Genomic DNA, 17,091 nt, shown 5'->3' on the forward strand with positions numbered 1-17,091 from the left:
ATTCGACTGTTAGTTACATGTAACATGCAGGATATCCTACATTCAATAGGCTACCTTCAGTAGACGGAAACTAAAATGTGATTGTGTGCTAGGAGCAAGGCCGTATCCAGGGGGAGAGATTAGGTGGTCTGAACTCCCCTACCCCCGAAATGTTTGTCCGACTCGTAAAAGCGTAACAAGAATGAATATAAAAAAATTTTGATGCGTTTTTTAAATGTTTTGTGCACCCCCTCCCCCCGAAATATCTTTTTACCCCCCCCCCCTCAAAAAAATCCCGGATATGACCCTGGGTAAGAGTCTGCTATCTTAACTGAAATTTTTATATTAGTTTCAAAATAATAAGTTATATTGTTTCTCTTCTTAAATTCTGAATTGTGTATGATCTCTGTCTATGACTCTTTCACTTACTATAACTTCTTTGACTACGACCATTATATATAACTCTTATTTCAGGCCCTAGAAGCAGCTGACAGAGCCTCCCTAATCGATGACTCTTTTTCTCTTGCTGAGGCAGGACATTCTTCGTTTAGTGTTGCCTTGGATATGGTTGCATACTTAACTAATGAGAGACACCCAACTCCTTGGTCAGCGGCAAGGAGCTCTCTTGGAAGAATGAAAACACTCTTGAGAGACAGCGCTATCTATATTCCATTCAGAGTAAGGCTTTCCAAATTTTTAAATAGAGCTAATTAATAGATTAGGTCAAACAGTATTAAGCTGGTGAGAATTATCAATGAAATCGTAGTGCAAATGTTGTTGTATGTACAAGGGAGGAGGGAGAACCAAGGGGCTCAGACTTGTCCAATTTTCTAGAGGTTGCAAAAATCTGTATAATAACTTCTGAAAACAAGGTTTCAAAAATTATAAAATATACATAGTAGCGAGATCTCAAACTTAAATTATCAAACCAACTTTCTTACCTGCCCGACTTGACAAAATGGGACAACATTAAAAATTTTATTTGCAGTAAGGACGCAGTTGCGATGGCTGATTTGTTTCAAAGGTAAACAACTAGGATTTGTTTACCAAAAACAAAGAAATTCTAAAGAGTTCATTTTGTCAAAAAAAATGCTTAAACTGGCAAGTATATTTTATCAGATTTTTTATTGTGAAACTTCCAGTGTAATCAATTTGCCTAGTAATACGTTTGGTAATTGGTAATTACCAAAGGTATTTACCTTTCGTAGTTACCAAAGGTAAAAGTAAATACCTTTGGTAGTTTCTACCTTTGGTAATTAAATTACTAACATCTAAATGGATGGTTAATCTCTTTTTTTGTACATCATCATTTTCTGAAGACAACATTGATTCGTTAGGTAAAAAATGTCTACTAACATATTTTCAGAAAGTATGATGGTAGCCCTCAAAGGTTCTGAAGGAGTTACCGTGAAGTACCTACCACGCTCGGCGTGGTACCTTCCAAGCCTAATAGTATGGTTACCAACCAAAGTGTAGTTGCCCAAAGCCAACAACAACAAGGTCATATATAAAGGGAAAATAGGAAATTTTACATCTCATATTGCCAAAATTGTGGCCGTAAATCCTTGGGCCAAGAGGAACTTGGGCTTTGGGCGATTAGCGCCTGTATGAATGGTTATCTCATTTTATAAACAGCATTTCACAAAGACAACCTTGGTCTCATGCGATCGGACATGCCCTCTAACATATGTTTAAAAAATATGGTGGTAACCCTCAGAAGTTCTCAAGCAGTTACCTTGTGGTACCTACCACGCTCAAGCCTATCGGATGAGTTGCTGCGGTGGGGCGTAGTGTACCTTCCCAAAGCCAACCACAGCAGTAGAATAAATAAAGAGAAAATTATATATATATATATATATATATATATATATATATATATATATATATATATATATATATATATATATATATATATATATATATATATATATATATATATATATATATATATATATATATATATATATATATATATATATATATATATATATATATATATATATATATATATATATATATATATATATATATATATATATATATATATATATATATATATATATATATTCAATGAACAGTTCAATGAAAAGGCAAAAAGGGAGGGAAACCACCAAACCTGTAGAAATAAGGAGGAGAAGAAAAGTACTTGGATGTTTTGTTGTAATTTTTCAGTAATGTAGGGGATAAAAGTTTTTTTCATATCTTTAAGGAAAGCAGCGAGTGAGGGACAAGGAGGGTGTGGGCTGAGAAATAGCCTGTGATGGGTGAAATCTCGGGGGGAGGGGGTGCGTGTAACTGAACCACCGTCATAGAGATGAGGAAGGGGCAGTCCCCTCCTGTAACGAATAAATTATGCTCATTTTAGGGTTTAATGTTACTTTTTTCTTTCATAATAACAGCATAGAGAAGAAATATTCCCAGAAATCAAGAGGGATTAAATATCAATTTCACATTTTTGAAGTTTTTTTTGGATTTTTTTTTTTTTTTGTACCTGAAAAAAAGTCAAACCCCAAAAATAAGTCCTGGATACGGCCCTGGGGATTATATATCAATTTCTACCTCAACCCTCCTCTCGTATCTCCGTTAGGACTAATTCTGTATCTATCCGAAGGATCAATGAGAGTTGGGATGTTTTGGTATTTAAATGCACCGTTTGAGGCATCTCCCACCCTCCTTAACTACAAAACAAACATAGATCCTTATTGAAGAGATTTAAAGCTCTTATATGAAAATGTTTGGAATTGTAAAACAACAGGGAATTTACGGACCTTTGTTCGAGGGGTTATTTTTTCGGGGGGGGGGGTAAAAAAGCTTTAAAAAAACAAATCAAAAACAAAAAATTGATATTTAATCACTCTTGATTTATGGGAAGATTTAAGCTCTACGCAGTTATTATGAAAGTAAAGAGTAACACTAAACCCCAAAATGAGCAGAATCTATTTCTTACAGGAGGGGACTACCCCCTCCTCCGCCTCATGGTCGTAGAAACTTTGGAGGATGCTCATTCGATCAGAAATTGAGAGTTCTAGTCCTTTTTATATAAGCCAAATGTGATTGGAAACCAACCACCCGCGGGGGGGGGGGGGGGGATTTTTCCCCGGGGATAATTTCCGGGGGAGAAACGCCTAGACCCCAAAGACAGTGACAGAATGAAGGGAAACCCCATTAACAGACATACAAAGGAGAAATAAATCTGGCTTTAATGGTTTGTGACGTCAGACAACAAAACAGAGCTTTTTTTTATTAATCGTCTTAATAGGCATTTATATCATGACTTTAAAAAGCAAACAATCCCAACAAGGTTGAACATGTAAAATTTAAAACTTGTGCTTTACCCAATGATGTTGCCTCATATTTGTAGAATACTGAAAAACTGAGTACGGTGGTTCAGCTGCACAAGGGTTTAGTTACAAGAGGGTTCAGTTGCACGGGGGTTCAATTGCACGGGGGTTCAGTTGTACGGGGGTTCAGTTGCACGGTGGCTCAGTTTTACGGGAGTTCAGTTGCAATGGGATTCATATGCATGGGGTTTTAGTTGCACGGGGGCTCATTTGATGGGGGGCTCAGTTGTACGGAGGTTCAGTTGCAAGACAATGGCAAGTAAAGTGTCTGGCTTGGATAAAAGTAAGTTGCAGATTCTAACGGAAGGTGGTAGAACAATCCGCTCTGATTCAGAAGTGAAGTTCTCAGGCAACAAAAGTACGGAAGAACAATTAATCATACTGACAAACCAAGTAAACCAACTGAATGTTAAAACAAAACAGTGGACTGACAAAATCGTAAAGGACTTGGACTTAAAAATCAGCCAAGAAGTTTAAACAGCTGTCAGCAAACTGGATGCGGCAAATCAGAGAACAGAACCGAGTGGGTCCATCATCGAAAACATCAAAACGGAGATTTACAATAGTCTGTCGCTCGATCTTGAGATAATGGTGAAAGACAAGTTCTGTGAACTTGACCGGCGTTTATAATCCCTTGAGAAGTCTGTTTCTGATATCGATCTAGCTGCTAATGTTGTGAAAGCTTCAGTCAGTGAAATTAAAGGGATAATTGACAATCACAATGAGACCTTTGCACAAGCGTCACTAGGTAACCAAGTGATATTTTTCGGCCTCGAAGAAGATGTCACCACGGACACTGTTATCAAGGAGAACGTAGAAAATAAACTTATGGAACTATGTGCGGAGAAATTTCCAAGCATTCCTTTAGATGCCTCTGATATTTGTCTCTGCCTGAAGAATAGGACACAAAGTGTCAAATCTGGCAAGACCGACTGTAGTGACACTTTCTAACCTTAGAGTTCGGTCGGAGATTTTAAAAAATAGGAAGCAGCTAAATGGGTCTAGAATGTCTGTCACTGAATGCCTAACTAAAGCTAAACGTGGGTTATTCGCATACGCAAAAACTGAATGTGGACTGAAAAATTTCTGGACCACTGATGGAAACGTTATGGTTAAAACCGGACCCACAAGTGCCCGTAAAGTATCAAATAAGGACGAGATTATCATTTTGAAAAGATATCTTGATACTTCTATCGTGGGTATTTAACCTAAGAAAGTGTATTGATAATAATGTTCATAGATGTAATTAATTTGTAACATTGTTACTCTTTTACATTGGTGCTATTATTTCTTTCTCTCTTTCTACTTCTCTTTCTCATTTCTTTTTCTCTTTCTACTTCTTATCCTGCTTATGCTTTTCCTGTTCTATTTCCTGCTTATGCCTCTCTTCCTGTTGTGATCGACGGTCAGATTTCTCAGACTAAAAAAAAGGAGAAGGAACAGGGATTTTTTCATATGCGGGCTGCCCCTTTTCGGCGGTACAAGTCATCATCAGCACACATCATCACGAAACACTACAAACACTGGAACACTCCTGTTATTATTATTTTCCTCCGCTATCATTATTTAGTCTAATTGATGAAAATAAAAACATCGGTGATCTCGACGATGAATGATTTTTCATTCTTAACTGAATAGTCCCTGCTGAAAACCGCATTTCTCAATCTTCCAGGATGCGATGACGAGTCAGCTACTGATCCCGTGATAGACAGGGTGAATGCCTCTCCTGCTCATATGCAACACCCCAAGAATATCTTAATTAAATACTTCCTGCAATTTCTACTAATGATAAGTTTAATTTTTTCTGCCATAATGTTCAAGGAATTAAACACAAATGGGATGATATTCTTACATTCACTACTGAAAGGAAAAATTCTTCTAGTTTAGTTGGTTTAACTGAAACTTGGCTGTCTTCTCAAGATGACATGTCGCCATACTGTTCGCCCTGTTTTAAGGCCATACATCTTCCACGGCACGTAACAAAGTGCTCTGGTGGCAATACATTATTTGTAAATGACTCTATCTCTTACAAGAGGCGCGATGACTTGGAATCAATTTTTAATGGTGTGGTCGAACGTAGTCGATCTGTCTGCTTATTAGTCATTGAAATCCGAGGAAAGTCATATCCAGTAGATTTCGTATGCCTTTTTTATAAGCCACCGCCGTTTCCAAGTGACATTTTCTGTTCGCAATTTGAGCAGCTTATGTCGGATATTAATGAATGTGGTCGAGGTAAAAATACTTGTCTTATGGGTGACTTTAACATCAACTTACTGACGACTGACGGTGACGCCAACTCGCGTTCGTTCCTTTATACAACCATATCATCTGGTCTTCTCCCCACTGTATTCTTTCCCACATGGTATTGTACAGCTAGAAATACTGCAACACTGATTGACAATATATTCCTTTCCTTTAACCCTCACACATCTTTTACCTCACATATTATAACATCTGATGTTTCTGATCACCACCCTGTCATCACAATGGTCCCAACAAGGGCAGGCCAGTCCACTTAGTCAGTGGACTGGCTAAGGACTGGCTATATATATATATATATATATATATATATATATATATATATATATATATATATATATATATATATATATATATATATATATATATATTCAATGAACAGTTCAATGAAAAGGCAAAAAGGGAGGGAAACCACCAAATCTGTAGAAATAAGGAGGAGAAGAAAAGTACTTGGATGTTTTGTTGTAATTTTTCAGTAATGTAGGGGATAAAAGTTTTTTTCATATCTTTAAGGAAAGCAGCGAGTGAGGGACAAGGAGGGTGTGGGCTGAGAAATAGCCTGTGATGGGTGAAATCTCGGGGGGAGGGGGTGCGTGTAACTGAATCACCGTCATAGAGATGAGGAAGGGGCAGTCCCCTCCTGTAACGAATAAATTATGCTCATTTTAGGGTTTAATGTTACTCTTTTCTTTCATAATAACAGCATAGAGAAGAAATATTCCCAGAAATCAAGAGGGATTAAATATCAATTTCACATTTTTGAAGTTTTTTTTTGGATTTTTTTTTTTTTGTCCCTGAAAAAAAGTCAAACCCCAAACATAAGTCCTGGATACGGCCCTGGGGATTATATATCAATTTCTACCTCAACCCTCCTCTCGTATCTCCGTTAGGACTAATTCTGTATCTATCCGAAGGATCAATGAGAGTTGGGATGTTTTGGTATTTAAATGCACCGTTTGAGGCATCTCCCACCCTCCTTAACTACAAAACAAACATAGATCCTTATTGAAGAGATTTAAAGCTCTTATATGAAAATGTTTGGAATTGTAAAACAACAGGGAATTTACGGACCTTTGTTCGAGGGGTTATTTTTTCGGGGGGGGGGGTCAAAAAGCTTTAAAAAAACACATCAAAAACATAAAATTGATATTTAATCTCTCTTGATTTCTGGGAAGATTTCAGCTCTACGCTGTTATTATGAAAGTAAAGAGTAACACTAAACCCCAAAATGAGCAGAATCTATTTCTTACAGGAGGGGACTACCCCCTCCTCCGCCTCATGGTCGTAGAAACTTTGGAGTATGCTCATTCGATCAGAAATTGAGAGTTCTAGTCCTTTTTATATAAGCCAAATGTGATTGGAAACCAACCAGCCGCGGGGGGGGGGTATTTTCCACGGGGATAATGTCCGGGGGAGAAACGCCTAGACCCCATAGACAGTGACAGAATGAAGGGAAACCCCATTAACAGACATACAAAGGAGAAATAAATCTGGCTTTAATGGTTTGTGACGTCAGACAACAAAACAGAGCTTTTTTTTATTAATCGTCTTAATAGGCATTTATATCATGACTTTAAAAAGCAAACAATCCCAACAAGGTTGAACATGTAAAATTTAAAACTTGTGCTTTACCCAATGATGTTGCCTCATATTTGTAGAATACTGAAAAACTGAGTACGGTGGTTCAGCTGCACAAGGGTTTAGTTACAAGAGGGTTCAGTTGCACGGGGGTTCAACTGCACGGGGGTTCAGTTGTACGGGGGTTCAGTTGCACGGTGGCTCAGTTTTACGGGAGTTCAGTTGCAATGGGATTCATATGCATGGGGTTTTAGTTGCACGGGGGCTCATTTGATGGGGGGCTCAGTTGTACGGAGGTTCAGTTGCAAGACAATGGCAAGTAAAGTGTCTGGCTTGGATAAAAGTAAGTTGCAGATTCTAACGGAAGGTGGTAGAACAATCCGCTCTGATTCAGAAGTGAAGTTCTCAGGCAACAAAAGTACGGAAGAACAATTAATCATACTGACAAACCAAGTAAACCAACTGAATGTTAAAACAAAACAGTGGACTGACAAAATCGAAAAGGACTTGGACTTAAAAATCGGCCAAGAAGTTTAAACAGCTGTCAGCAAACTGGATGCGGCAAATCAGAGAACAGAACCGAGTGGGTCCATCATCGAAAACATCAAAACGGAGATTTACAATAGTCTGTCGCTCGATCTTGAGATAATGGTGAAAGACAAGTTCTGTGAACTTGACCGGCGTTTATAATCCCTTGAGAAGTCTGTTTTTGATATCGATCTAGCTGCTAATGCTGTGAAAGCGTCAGTCAGTGAAATTAAAGGGACAATAGACAATCACAATGAGACCTTTGCACAAGCGTCGCTAGGTAACCAAGTGATATTTTTCGGCCTCGAAGAAGATGTCACCACGGACACTGTTATCAAGGAGAACGTAGAAAATAAACTTATGGAACTATGTGCGCAGAAATATCCGGGCATTTCTTTAGATGCCTCTGATATTTGTCTCTGCCTGAAGAATAGGACACAAAGTGTCAAATCTGGCAAGACCGACTGTAGTGACACTTTCTAACCTTAGAGTTCGGTCGGAGATTTTAAAAAATAGGAAGCAACTCAAGGGGTCTAGAATGTCTGTCACTGAATGCCTAACTTAAGTTAAACGTGGGTTATTCGCATACGCAAAAACTGAATGTGGACTGAAAAATTTCTGGACCACTGATGGAAACGTTATGGTTAGAACTGGACCCACAAGTGCCCGTAATGTATCAAATAAGGACGAGATTATTATTTTGAAAAGATATCTGGATACTTCTATCGTGGGTATTTAACCTAAGAAAGTGTATTGATAATAATGTTCATAGATGTAATTAATTTGTAACATTGTTACTCTTTTACATTGGTGCTATTATTTCTTTCTCTCTTTCTACTTCTCTTTCTCATTTCTCTTTCTACTTCTTATCCTGCTTATGCTTTTCCTGCTCTATTTCCGGCTTATGCCTCTCTTCCTGTTGTGATCGACGGTCAGATTTCTCAGACTAAAAAAAAGGAGAAGGAACAGGGATTTTTTCACATGCGGGCTGCCCGTTTTTGGCGGTACAAGTCATCATCAGCGCACATCATCACGAAACACTACGAATACCGGAACACTCCTGTTATTATTATTTTCCTCCGCTATCATTATTTAGTCTAATTGATGAAAATAAAAAACATCGGTGATCTCGACGATGAATGATTTTTCATTCTTAACTGAACAGTCCCTGCTGAAAACCGCGTTTCTCAATATTCCAGGATGCGATGACGAGTCAGCTACTGATCCCGTGATAGACAGGGTGAATGCCTCTCCTGCTCATATGCAACACCCCAAGAATATCTTAATTAAATACTGACTGGAATTTTACAAATGATAAGTTTATTTTTTTCTGCCATTATTTTCAAGGAATTAAACCAAAATGGGATGATATTCTTAAATTCCCAACTAAAAAGAAAATTCTTTTTAGTATAGTTCGTGTAGCTAAAACTGGGCTGTCTTCTTAGTACAAACAGTCGACAAACTATATGCTCCGTTAAGACGCAAAACATCGTCCACATCATGTGACAACTTGTTATGATAGAAATACAGTAATTGTAAATTAATATATCTTTTACACTAACCGCTATGACTTAGAATCAATTCTTCGTATTGTGGTCTAACTTAGACGATCTGTCTGCTTATTAGTCATTGAAATTCTTGGAAAGTCATCTCCAATAGATTTCGTATGCCTTTTTTACAAGCCACCGCCATTTCCAAGTGATATTTTCTGTTCGCAATTTGAGCAGCTTATGTCGGATATTAATGTGGTCGAGGTAAAAATACTTGTCTTATGGGTGACTTTAACATCAACTTGCTGACGACTGACGGTGACGCCAACTCGCGTTCGTTCCTTTATACAACCATATCATCTGGTCTTCTCCCCGCTGTATTCTTTCCCACACGGTATGGAACAGCTAGAAATACTGCAACACTGATTGACAATATATTCCTTTCATTTAACCCTCACACATCTTTTACCTCACATATTATAACATCTGATGTTTCCTATCACCACCCTGTCATTACAATGGTGCCAACAAGGGCAGGCCAGTCCACTAAGTCAGCGTCTAATCGCGTTTTCACGTATCGAAGTTTTTCCAAAAAAAACATTGATTACTTCACCGAAACCCTGAAATCTAATGATTGGTCTGCTGTAACTCATGCGTCTTCGGCAGATATGGCAGAAAATGCACTCACGAGCCGGCTTAAACAGTTAATAAAACGGTGTTTTCCTCTACGAACAAGCCGGATCAATAGTATTCCCAAAACTCCTTCGATGACGAAAGTTCTCGTTCAGTCTACCAAACACAGAAATAGACTGTACCTGAAAGCTTGTACCTGAAAGACTGTACCTGAAAGTCTACAACTTCTGAAGCGAGAGAGACATACAAAAAGTACAGAAATACATTAAACGGATTAGTACGTAATGCAAAAAGGTGATATTATGTGGATAGAATAAATGAATGTAAGAGTAACTTGAGAAAAGTATGGGAGGTTGTTAGTGAAATAGTGTGTCAAAAAGGAAGAAGGTGGCTATACCTAAAGAAATACTAAATATGCGTGGTGAAACAGTAGCAAGCGAATCTCATGCTGATGATTTTAATCAATTTTCGTTAATCAGATATATCTACGTGTTTCTGGCCCATCTCCTGAACAAACTCACAGTAGAATAATATCAGGTCTTTTTCTAGCACCATGTACGAAAGAGGAATTACTAGTGCTTATCAGTAAGCTGTCTAATGGCAAAAACGAAGACATCTTTGGGCTTTACAACTATGTCTTGAAGAAAGCCTCTGCAGGTCTTGTAGCTCCACTTACACACTTGGTCAACCTTTCATTAGCAACCGGATTTTATCCTAATGTGTTTAAAACTGCCCAAGTCCTTCCCCTTTACAAAAAAGGGAGAGAAGAGTCTTATCTCTAATTATCGACCCATATCAATTCTACCGGTTATATCAAAAGTCCTCGAGCGAGTGGTTTATTACAGAGTACACGGGTTCCTCGATGGCTTGCAACTACTCTATCCCCATCAGTATGGGTTTTAGTATTATCATTCAACTTTGCATGCCTTAGTTGCCTCAATTGAATAAATATTAAATAGCCAGGATGCTGTAGAAAAGGTACTAGGGATTTTTTTTTTGATTTCACTAAAAGCTTTCGACACGGTATGTCATTCGATCCTCCTCACAAAATTACATTCATTTGGAATATATGGCGTTGCTCACGAATGGTTTTCGTCGTACCTGACTGATCGTAAGCAGTGTGTAAATTGTGGAGGGTAGTGTGTCGGAAGAATTGCCGGTAAAATCTGGCGTACCTCAGGGGTTGGTACTTGGACTACTCTTGTTCATTTTGCGCACCAGCTAACTGACAACATGTCATGCCAAAGATACACACTCAGTACTATTTGCTCATTACTCACATGTTTTTGTTGCTGTAGAATCACCTAAGTCAGCAGCAAAAAAAGGCACAAAAATCAGTTAACAAAATATCTGACTAGTGTTTTTGTAACAAAATGCAGATAAATGCTAGAAAAAGCTGCATCATAGTCTTCACTTCTGCTCCTTCAAACTTTTCATTGTCTCACACTGTCGCACTGTCAATCAATGGAAATCCCAATCCTCAGACCACAGTCGCAAAGTTCCTCGGCGCATTTGTTGATCCCTCTCTTTCGTTCAAACATCACATATCCCAGCTGTCTTCAACAGTCTCACGGCAAACATCAATGTTACATAGAGCTAACCTGCTTCTAAGTGCTGACATCATGGAAATGCTTTATAATGCTTTTGTCTTCCCCTACTGGAACTGTTGCTGTTCTGTCTGGGGCAATACATTCAAATCTCATCTAAAATCATTAAAGAGATCACAAAACCATGCAGTCAAGGCCACATATTGCCTCCCCAGGCTGTGACCCTCAACAAACCTATACAGAGACACTGGAACAATAGATATAACAGAGATAATCAACGTTAGTAATCTGTGTTTAGCACACTCGGCAATATCGAATAGAATTCCTCAAGGTCTTTCCAGGTACTTCGAACTTTGTAGCACAATCCATCGAGGAAGAGCTCTCCGCTGCAACCAGTACAATTTTGTGCTACCGAGAAAAAATTTTACAAGGTCTCAACCACAGTTTATATAATTATCCAGTATGATCTTTCCCTATCTCTCCCATTATAAAAACCCGGACCGAGGTGCGAGTGCTCCAGAGAACGTTTTTGCAGATATAAACATAAGCGGCATTAGATCTTTTCACGGGTAGACAAAGAATAATCACCTACGGAACAAGTACCGACAAAATTACTTGGCCGGCTCAACCAATAAGTGGACAATAAGTGCAGAAATAAGTGGGAGGAGCTTTTTGTTCGCACTGAGAATGAAGAGCCAGAAATCATCTGCGGTAAACTTACTGGTATATTATATAAACTGTGGTCTCAACACTCTCTAGTTCATAGAAGTATTTCTGTATGAAACTCAGTTAATGAATCTATTAAATCCATAAAATCATTTGGCACACTCCAAAAACGATACCTCTCTTACACAGTATTTGATACCGCATGAGTTAATGTCTTAATTTTTCTTTTGTAACTTTTCCTTTCACTCTCCTTCCTTGACTCCACCTCTTCTCAATTCTTTCCTTTCTAATTCTTTATCCCACTTTTATGTTATCAGCTCTCCTCTTTTCACTTCATAGTGTGATATAAATTTGTTTACCAATATCAGGTGTGACTCGCACTGGCATTGCTTTGAGTCAAAATGTTCATGTTAACCGTTTCGTTTGTTCATTTATTTAAAAATAAAAGGTTGATTGATTGATTGATTGATTGTGTTAATCTTCGTGTATTTACGGATGTGGAATTTTGGGGAGGTATCGGAGGACCTGTTTTTTTTTTCGATGAGGCTCAAATTCAATCGAACAAAAACCTATTTTAAGGTGGTTCCTATTTAGAGCTGAAGTTTTTTCATCCAAATTTTCCTTCGGGGAAACTTAGAACAATTTGGGGATAATGGAGGTACTTTGCATCATATATTAGGATTAATTTTCTTTTTGTTTTGTTTGATGATGTAATAAACTGCCAAATTATAATTTTGGGGAGGTATCGGAGGACCTGATTTTTTTTCGATGGGGCTCAAATTCAATCGAACAAAAACCTATTTTGATGTGGTTCCTATTTAGAGCTGTATTTTTTTCTCCAAATTTTCCTTCGGGGAAACTTAGAAAAATTTGGGGATAATGGAGGCACTTTGCATCATATATCAGGATTAATTTTCTTTTGTTTTGTTTGATGATGTAATAAATTGCCAAAATTTATAATTTTGGGGAGGTATCGGAGGACCTAATTTTTTTTCGATGAGGCTCAAATTCAATCGAACAAAAACCTATTTTAAGGTGGTTCCTATTTAGAGCTGAAGTTTTTTCTCCAAATTTTCCTTCGGGGAAACTTGGAAAAATTTGGGGATAATGGAGGCACTTTGCATCATATATTAGGATTAATTTTCTTTTGTTTTGTTTGATGATGTAATAAATTGCCAGCTAATGTTATTTTTCTATTCCAGAATTATTTGAAATCTTTAGGCACAGAGCCAGCTCTGGACATTGGTTGGAACGATGACGATGCTCATTTAAGCAAGTTAGTAACTCCTTTCTTTAAGTTTCTTTATAGAAATATCAGAAAGGAAGGGAAAAGAAAGCTATGAATGATAACTTGCTTATTTGGGCAAGCTAGTAATTCTTTTTTGAATTTCCATATAGAAATTGCTGACAGGAAGGAAAAAGAATTCTGCAAGCGATAACTTCATCTTTTAGGCAAGTTAGTAATTACTTTCTTTAAATTGCCTTATAGAAATATGCTCATTCAGGCAAGTTAGAAATTTTTTTTTCTTTAAATGTCTTTAGAAATAGCTATAAGTGATAACTTGCCCATTTAGGCAAGTTAGTACTTCTATCTTTAAATTTCTTTATAGAGATAGTAATTGGAACGAAAAAAGAAATTATAAGTGATAACTTGCTTATTTGGGCAAGTTAGTAATTCCTTTCTTTAAATTTCCTTATAGGGATAGTAGAAAGAAAGGAAAAAGAATGTACAAGTGATAATTTGCTCATTTTGGGCAAGTTAGTAATTCTCTCTATAAATTTCCTTATAGAAATTGTAGAAAGGAATAAAAAGAAAGCTATAGTGCAAATTATACATCTAAGTATAGAAACTGGAAATTTGCGGTTATTCGTATTTTTGCGGAGCCCATTTGAAAAGTAAGGATGTATAGTAGGCAATGTTATGAGTGTAATATAGAAGAGATGATTTCTCAAGTTATAAAAAGGAAAATGCTGTCAAGCAAGAACTATAGAATACGATGAAGGTAAAGCACGAATTATAGAAGAAGAAGAAGTAGCAATAATTTTTCTAGCAACAAAAAATAAATTAATTCTAAAGGTTCTATAGTGTATTTACAATTTTTTTTCAGTAATTCAATAGGATTCAAAGATGTAAATATGCGATTATGTTGTTCAACTTTGTTTTTTTGTAGAAAATCATTTTTTTTTTGTAGCCAACTCTATTAGCTGTAATTTTGTAGAATCAGACGCTATTTTTGGAATTCTAAGCTCTGCTTCACGTATTCAGGGACTAAGCGTCAGTCCTTGCATTAAAAAAAAAAAAAAAAAAAACTTCATTGTGAGTTAAACTCGTTAGAATGGGCGAACTAAAATTCGAAATAGTGACATTTATTTTTTAACAGTGTTCATGGGAATCTATATTTTAACTGGCTTCCTGGTGGAAGCCAGTTAAGAATTCTAAGCTCTGCTTCACGTATTCAGGGACTCTCAGTCCTTAAAAAAAAAAAAAAAAAAAAAAAAAAAAAAAAAAAAAAAAAAATTCATTGTGAGTTAAACTCGTTAGAATAGGCGAACTAAAATTTGAAATAGTGACATTTATTTTTTAACAGTGTTCATGAGAATTTATATCTTAACTGGCTTCCTGGTGGAAGCCAGTTAAGAATTCTAAGCTCTGCTTCACGTATTCAGGGACTAAGCGTCAGTCCTTGCATTAAAAAAAAACAAAAAAAACTTCATTGTGAGTTAAACTCGTTAGAATGGGCGAACTAAAATTTGAAATAGTGACATTTATTTTTTAACTGTGTTCATGGGAATCTATATCTTAACTGGCTTCCTGGTGGCCAAACTGCTAATTATCATTAAAACCTTTAGATTCTTCCTGAATACCTTAAAACAATCCAGAAAACATACATCTATGTATGTAAAACATACATCATACATAAATTCATAGAGTAACATACATCTAAATTATGGAAACAAAAGCATTTTTTTCTTTTGGACAATGTACCGTCTCACGCTTCGTCACGCTTTTTCCTGCTCCTGCATTACTTGTCAAGACGTTCAAAACCAAGCAGGGCTTTTCGTTTGGTGGGGGGTGTTACCAAAAAATTATTTGTTCGATGGAGGTCAAGTGTTTTTCGCCTACATTTTTACGCCCAATTTAGCAGTCGTCGCTAGAAACAATTTCGGCGGTAGGGTGCTCAAGTTCGGTACCCCTCCCCTGAATACGGGAAAGTAACCTTGCACAACATCCAAGTGTTGAACCATTTACCTTGTTTATCTGAATTGGCGCTTATTCTCCAAGTTCAAATCTGCATTAAACGTAAATACTTTCTAAGACCGCACTGTCTATACAAGATTTTCGTAAAAAAAAAAAAAAAAAAAAAAAGATTGAGAAACGAGGATGTTTTCTTGGTTTTGGTGTAGTTCACTTCAAAAGGTCGGTGCTTTTGTTTTTCATTTTTCTTTATCTGTTTTGAGCACTGAGGACGGCTTGGCGGTGGTCTTTGCCAAAATATCTGCTTTATCTTTTCGCTTTGGCTTTGTTTCAACTGTCTGAAAATCAATCTATTTTCTTGGTTTCTTAATTATTTTTTTTTCGTTTTTAACGAGCGTCTGCATAAATGGAACAATACGTGTGGCGTTTCAAGCTGGGAAAAGAAAATCAGTACATATAATAGACTAACTCACAGTTTACGACTTACACCTATGTTTGGAACAATAGGAAATCTGCATGGAGCAGTGTAGGGATAGAAAAAAGTGTCTATTGAAGGAGACAATTGTTAAATATGTGCAACTATCAACTAAAAAGCTTCTCAGTATCAGTATCATTAGTTTATAGCCTTACCCATGCATTCCTACGTGTCAATGCCAAAGCTCCGTTACACCTGCTTTTATTCATCTTTATCTGATTCTCTCCCTTCGCTATTATTTTTTACTTTTTATGCATGGAGGTCTTCCCGGGAGAGATCAGGAAAACTTTAGCCCCTCATCCCTTAGGTTGTCTAAAATTTACAAAAGTTAAAAGTCGAAAGTCTTATTCGGAAAGAATATGAAGCGTTTCCGGCAAAAAAGCTTTCAATCTTAATCCCCCTCCCCTGGAAAAACTGTTCAGCTTTCCCCCCTCCTTTTCGTTTCTCCCACCCACTTTGAAAAACGTGTGCCCGGCCCTTATAATACCTGATTCCATAAATAGGCAATGTTTAGGTAGGGTATTCATAGCAAGTACTCATAGCTTGATTTTCTTAAATGACTTGTATTATATTGTTATTTTGCAGCTTGTTGCGGTCAACAATTCTAGATTTTGCATGCGACGTAAATGTTGACGAAATTGTTACTGGTGCCACTGATCGGTTCCAACAATGGATACAAGACCCTGGTTATTCCCTGTCACCAAATATACGAACAGTCGTTTATAAATATGGTAACTCTTTTTCATCGACTTTAATTTTTCTCAATTACTCTTACAAATTATTTTTGCACTTTTGTGTGTAAGAAAATTGGGGAAAAAAAGTATGACATTTTCGTGGATCCATTTAAATATCATTGCACTGCGATTTGGGTACAGAGGAATGAGTTGAACAGGACACTAAAACTGTTCCAAGAGCCATCCGCCAGAAAAATGCGTTCGAATTCACAAAAATCAGGATCGATATGCTTTTTTTTTTTTTTTTTTTTTTTTTTTTTTTTTTTTTTATGAGACTCCTCAAGAAAAAAAACCTCCTTATACCCCTTGAAATATTATTGGCGTTAGCTGGAAAGTACGGTAGAATCAAATTGGTGAGGAGGGAGGAACTTTCCCGAAAATAGAAGAATGTAAAGTAAATTACAGAATATTTGACCAAATTGTGACCAAATTAGTTTTAGGTACTCGTTAGAATAATGGTATACCTTTGGGTTAGATATACCACTAGTGACATCCTTTTTTTAGTGAAGAATGGTTAAGACATGGATTAACGTACGTTTTCGTTATTGCGACTAAATTTTTTGCAGCTCCATGAAAACTTGGGGTTAGACATACAACTAGTAAATTCCTTCTTTTTTTTTAATAGTAATGGTTGTGTCATTGCTGACGTAGCGTTTTTCACGAAA

At 36.9% G+C, this 17,091-nt stretch overlaps 1 protein-coding gene across 1 annotated transcript in view; it reads left to right on the forward strand.

Moving 5' to 3' along the window:
• LOC148945499 (glutamyl aminopeptidase-like) overlaps positions 1-17,091 on the forward strand; it is a 146,255-nt gene that overhangs the window by 108,996 nt on the left and 20,168 nt on the right. The window contains exons 11-13 of the mRNA XM_089099323.1: positions 454-657; positions 13,224-13,297; positions 16,278-16,423. Coding sequence (XP_088955449.1) covers positions 454-657; positions 13,224-13,297; positions 16,278-16,423 — 424 coding nt within the window. The remainder of the gene's footprint in view (positions 1-453; positions 658-13,223; positions 13,298-16,277; positions 16,424-17,091) is intronic.

The sequence above is a fragment of the Artemia sp. Qi Xiang Cuo genome, chromosome 13 (assembly GCF_049724085.1).
Source record: "Artemia sp. Qi Xiang Cuo chromosome 13, ASM4972408v1, whole genome shotgun sequence".
NCBI classification, from domain to species: Eukaryota; Metazoa; Arthropoda; class Branchiopoda; order Anostraca; family Artemiidae; genus Artemia; species Artemia sp. Qi Xiang Cuo.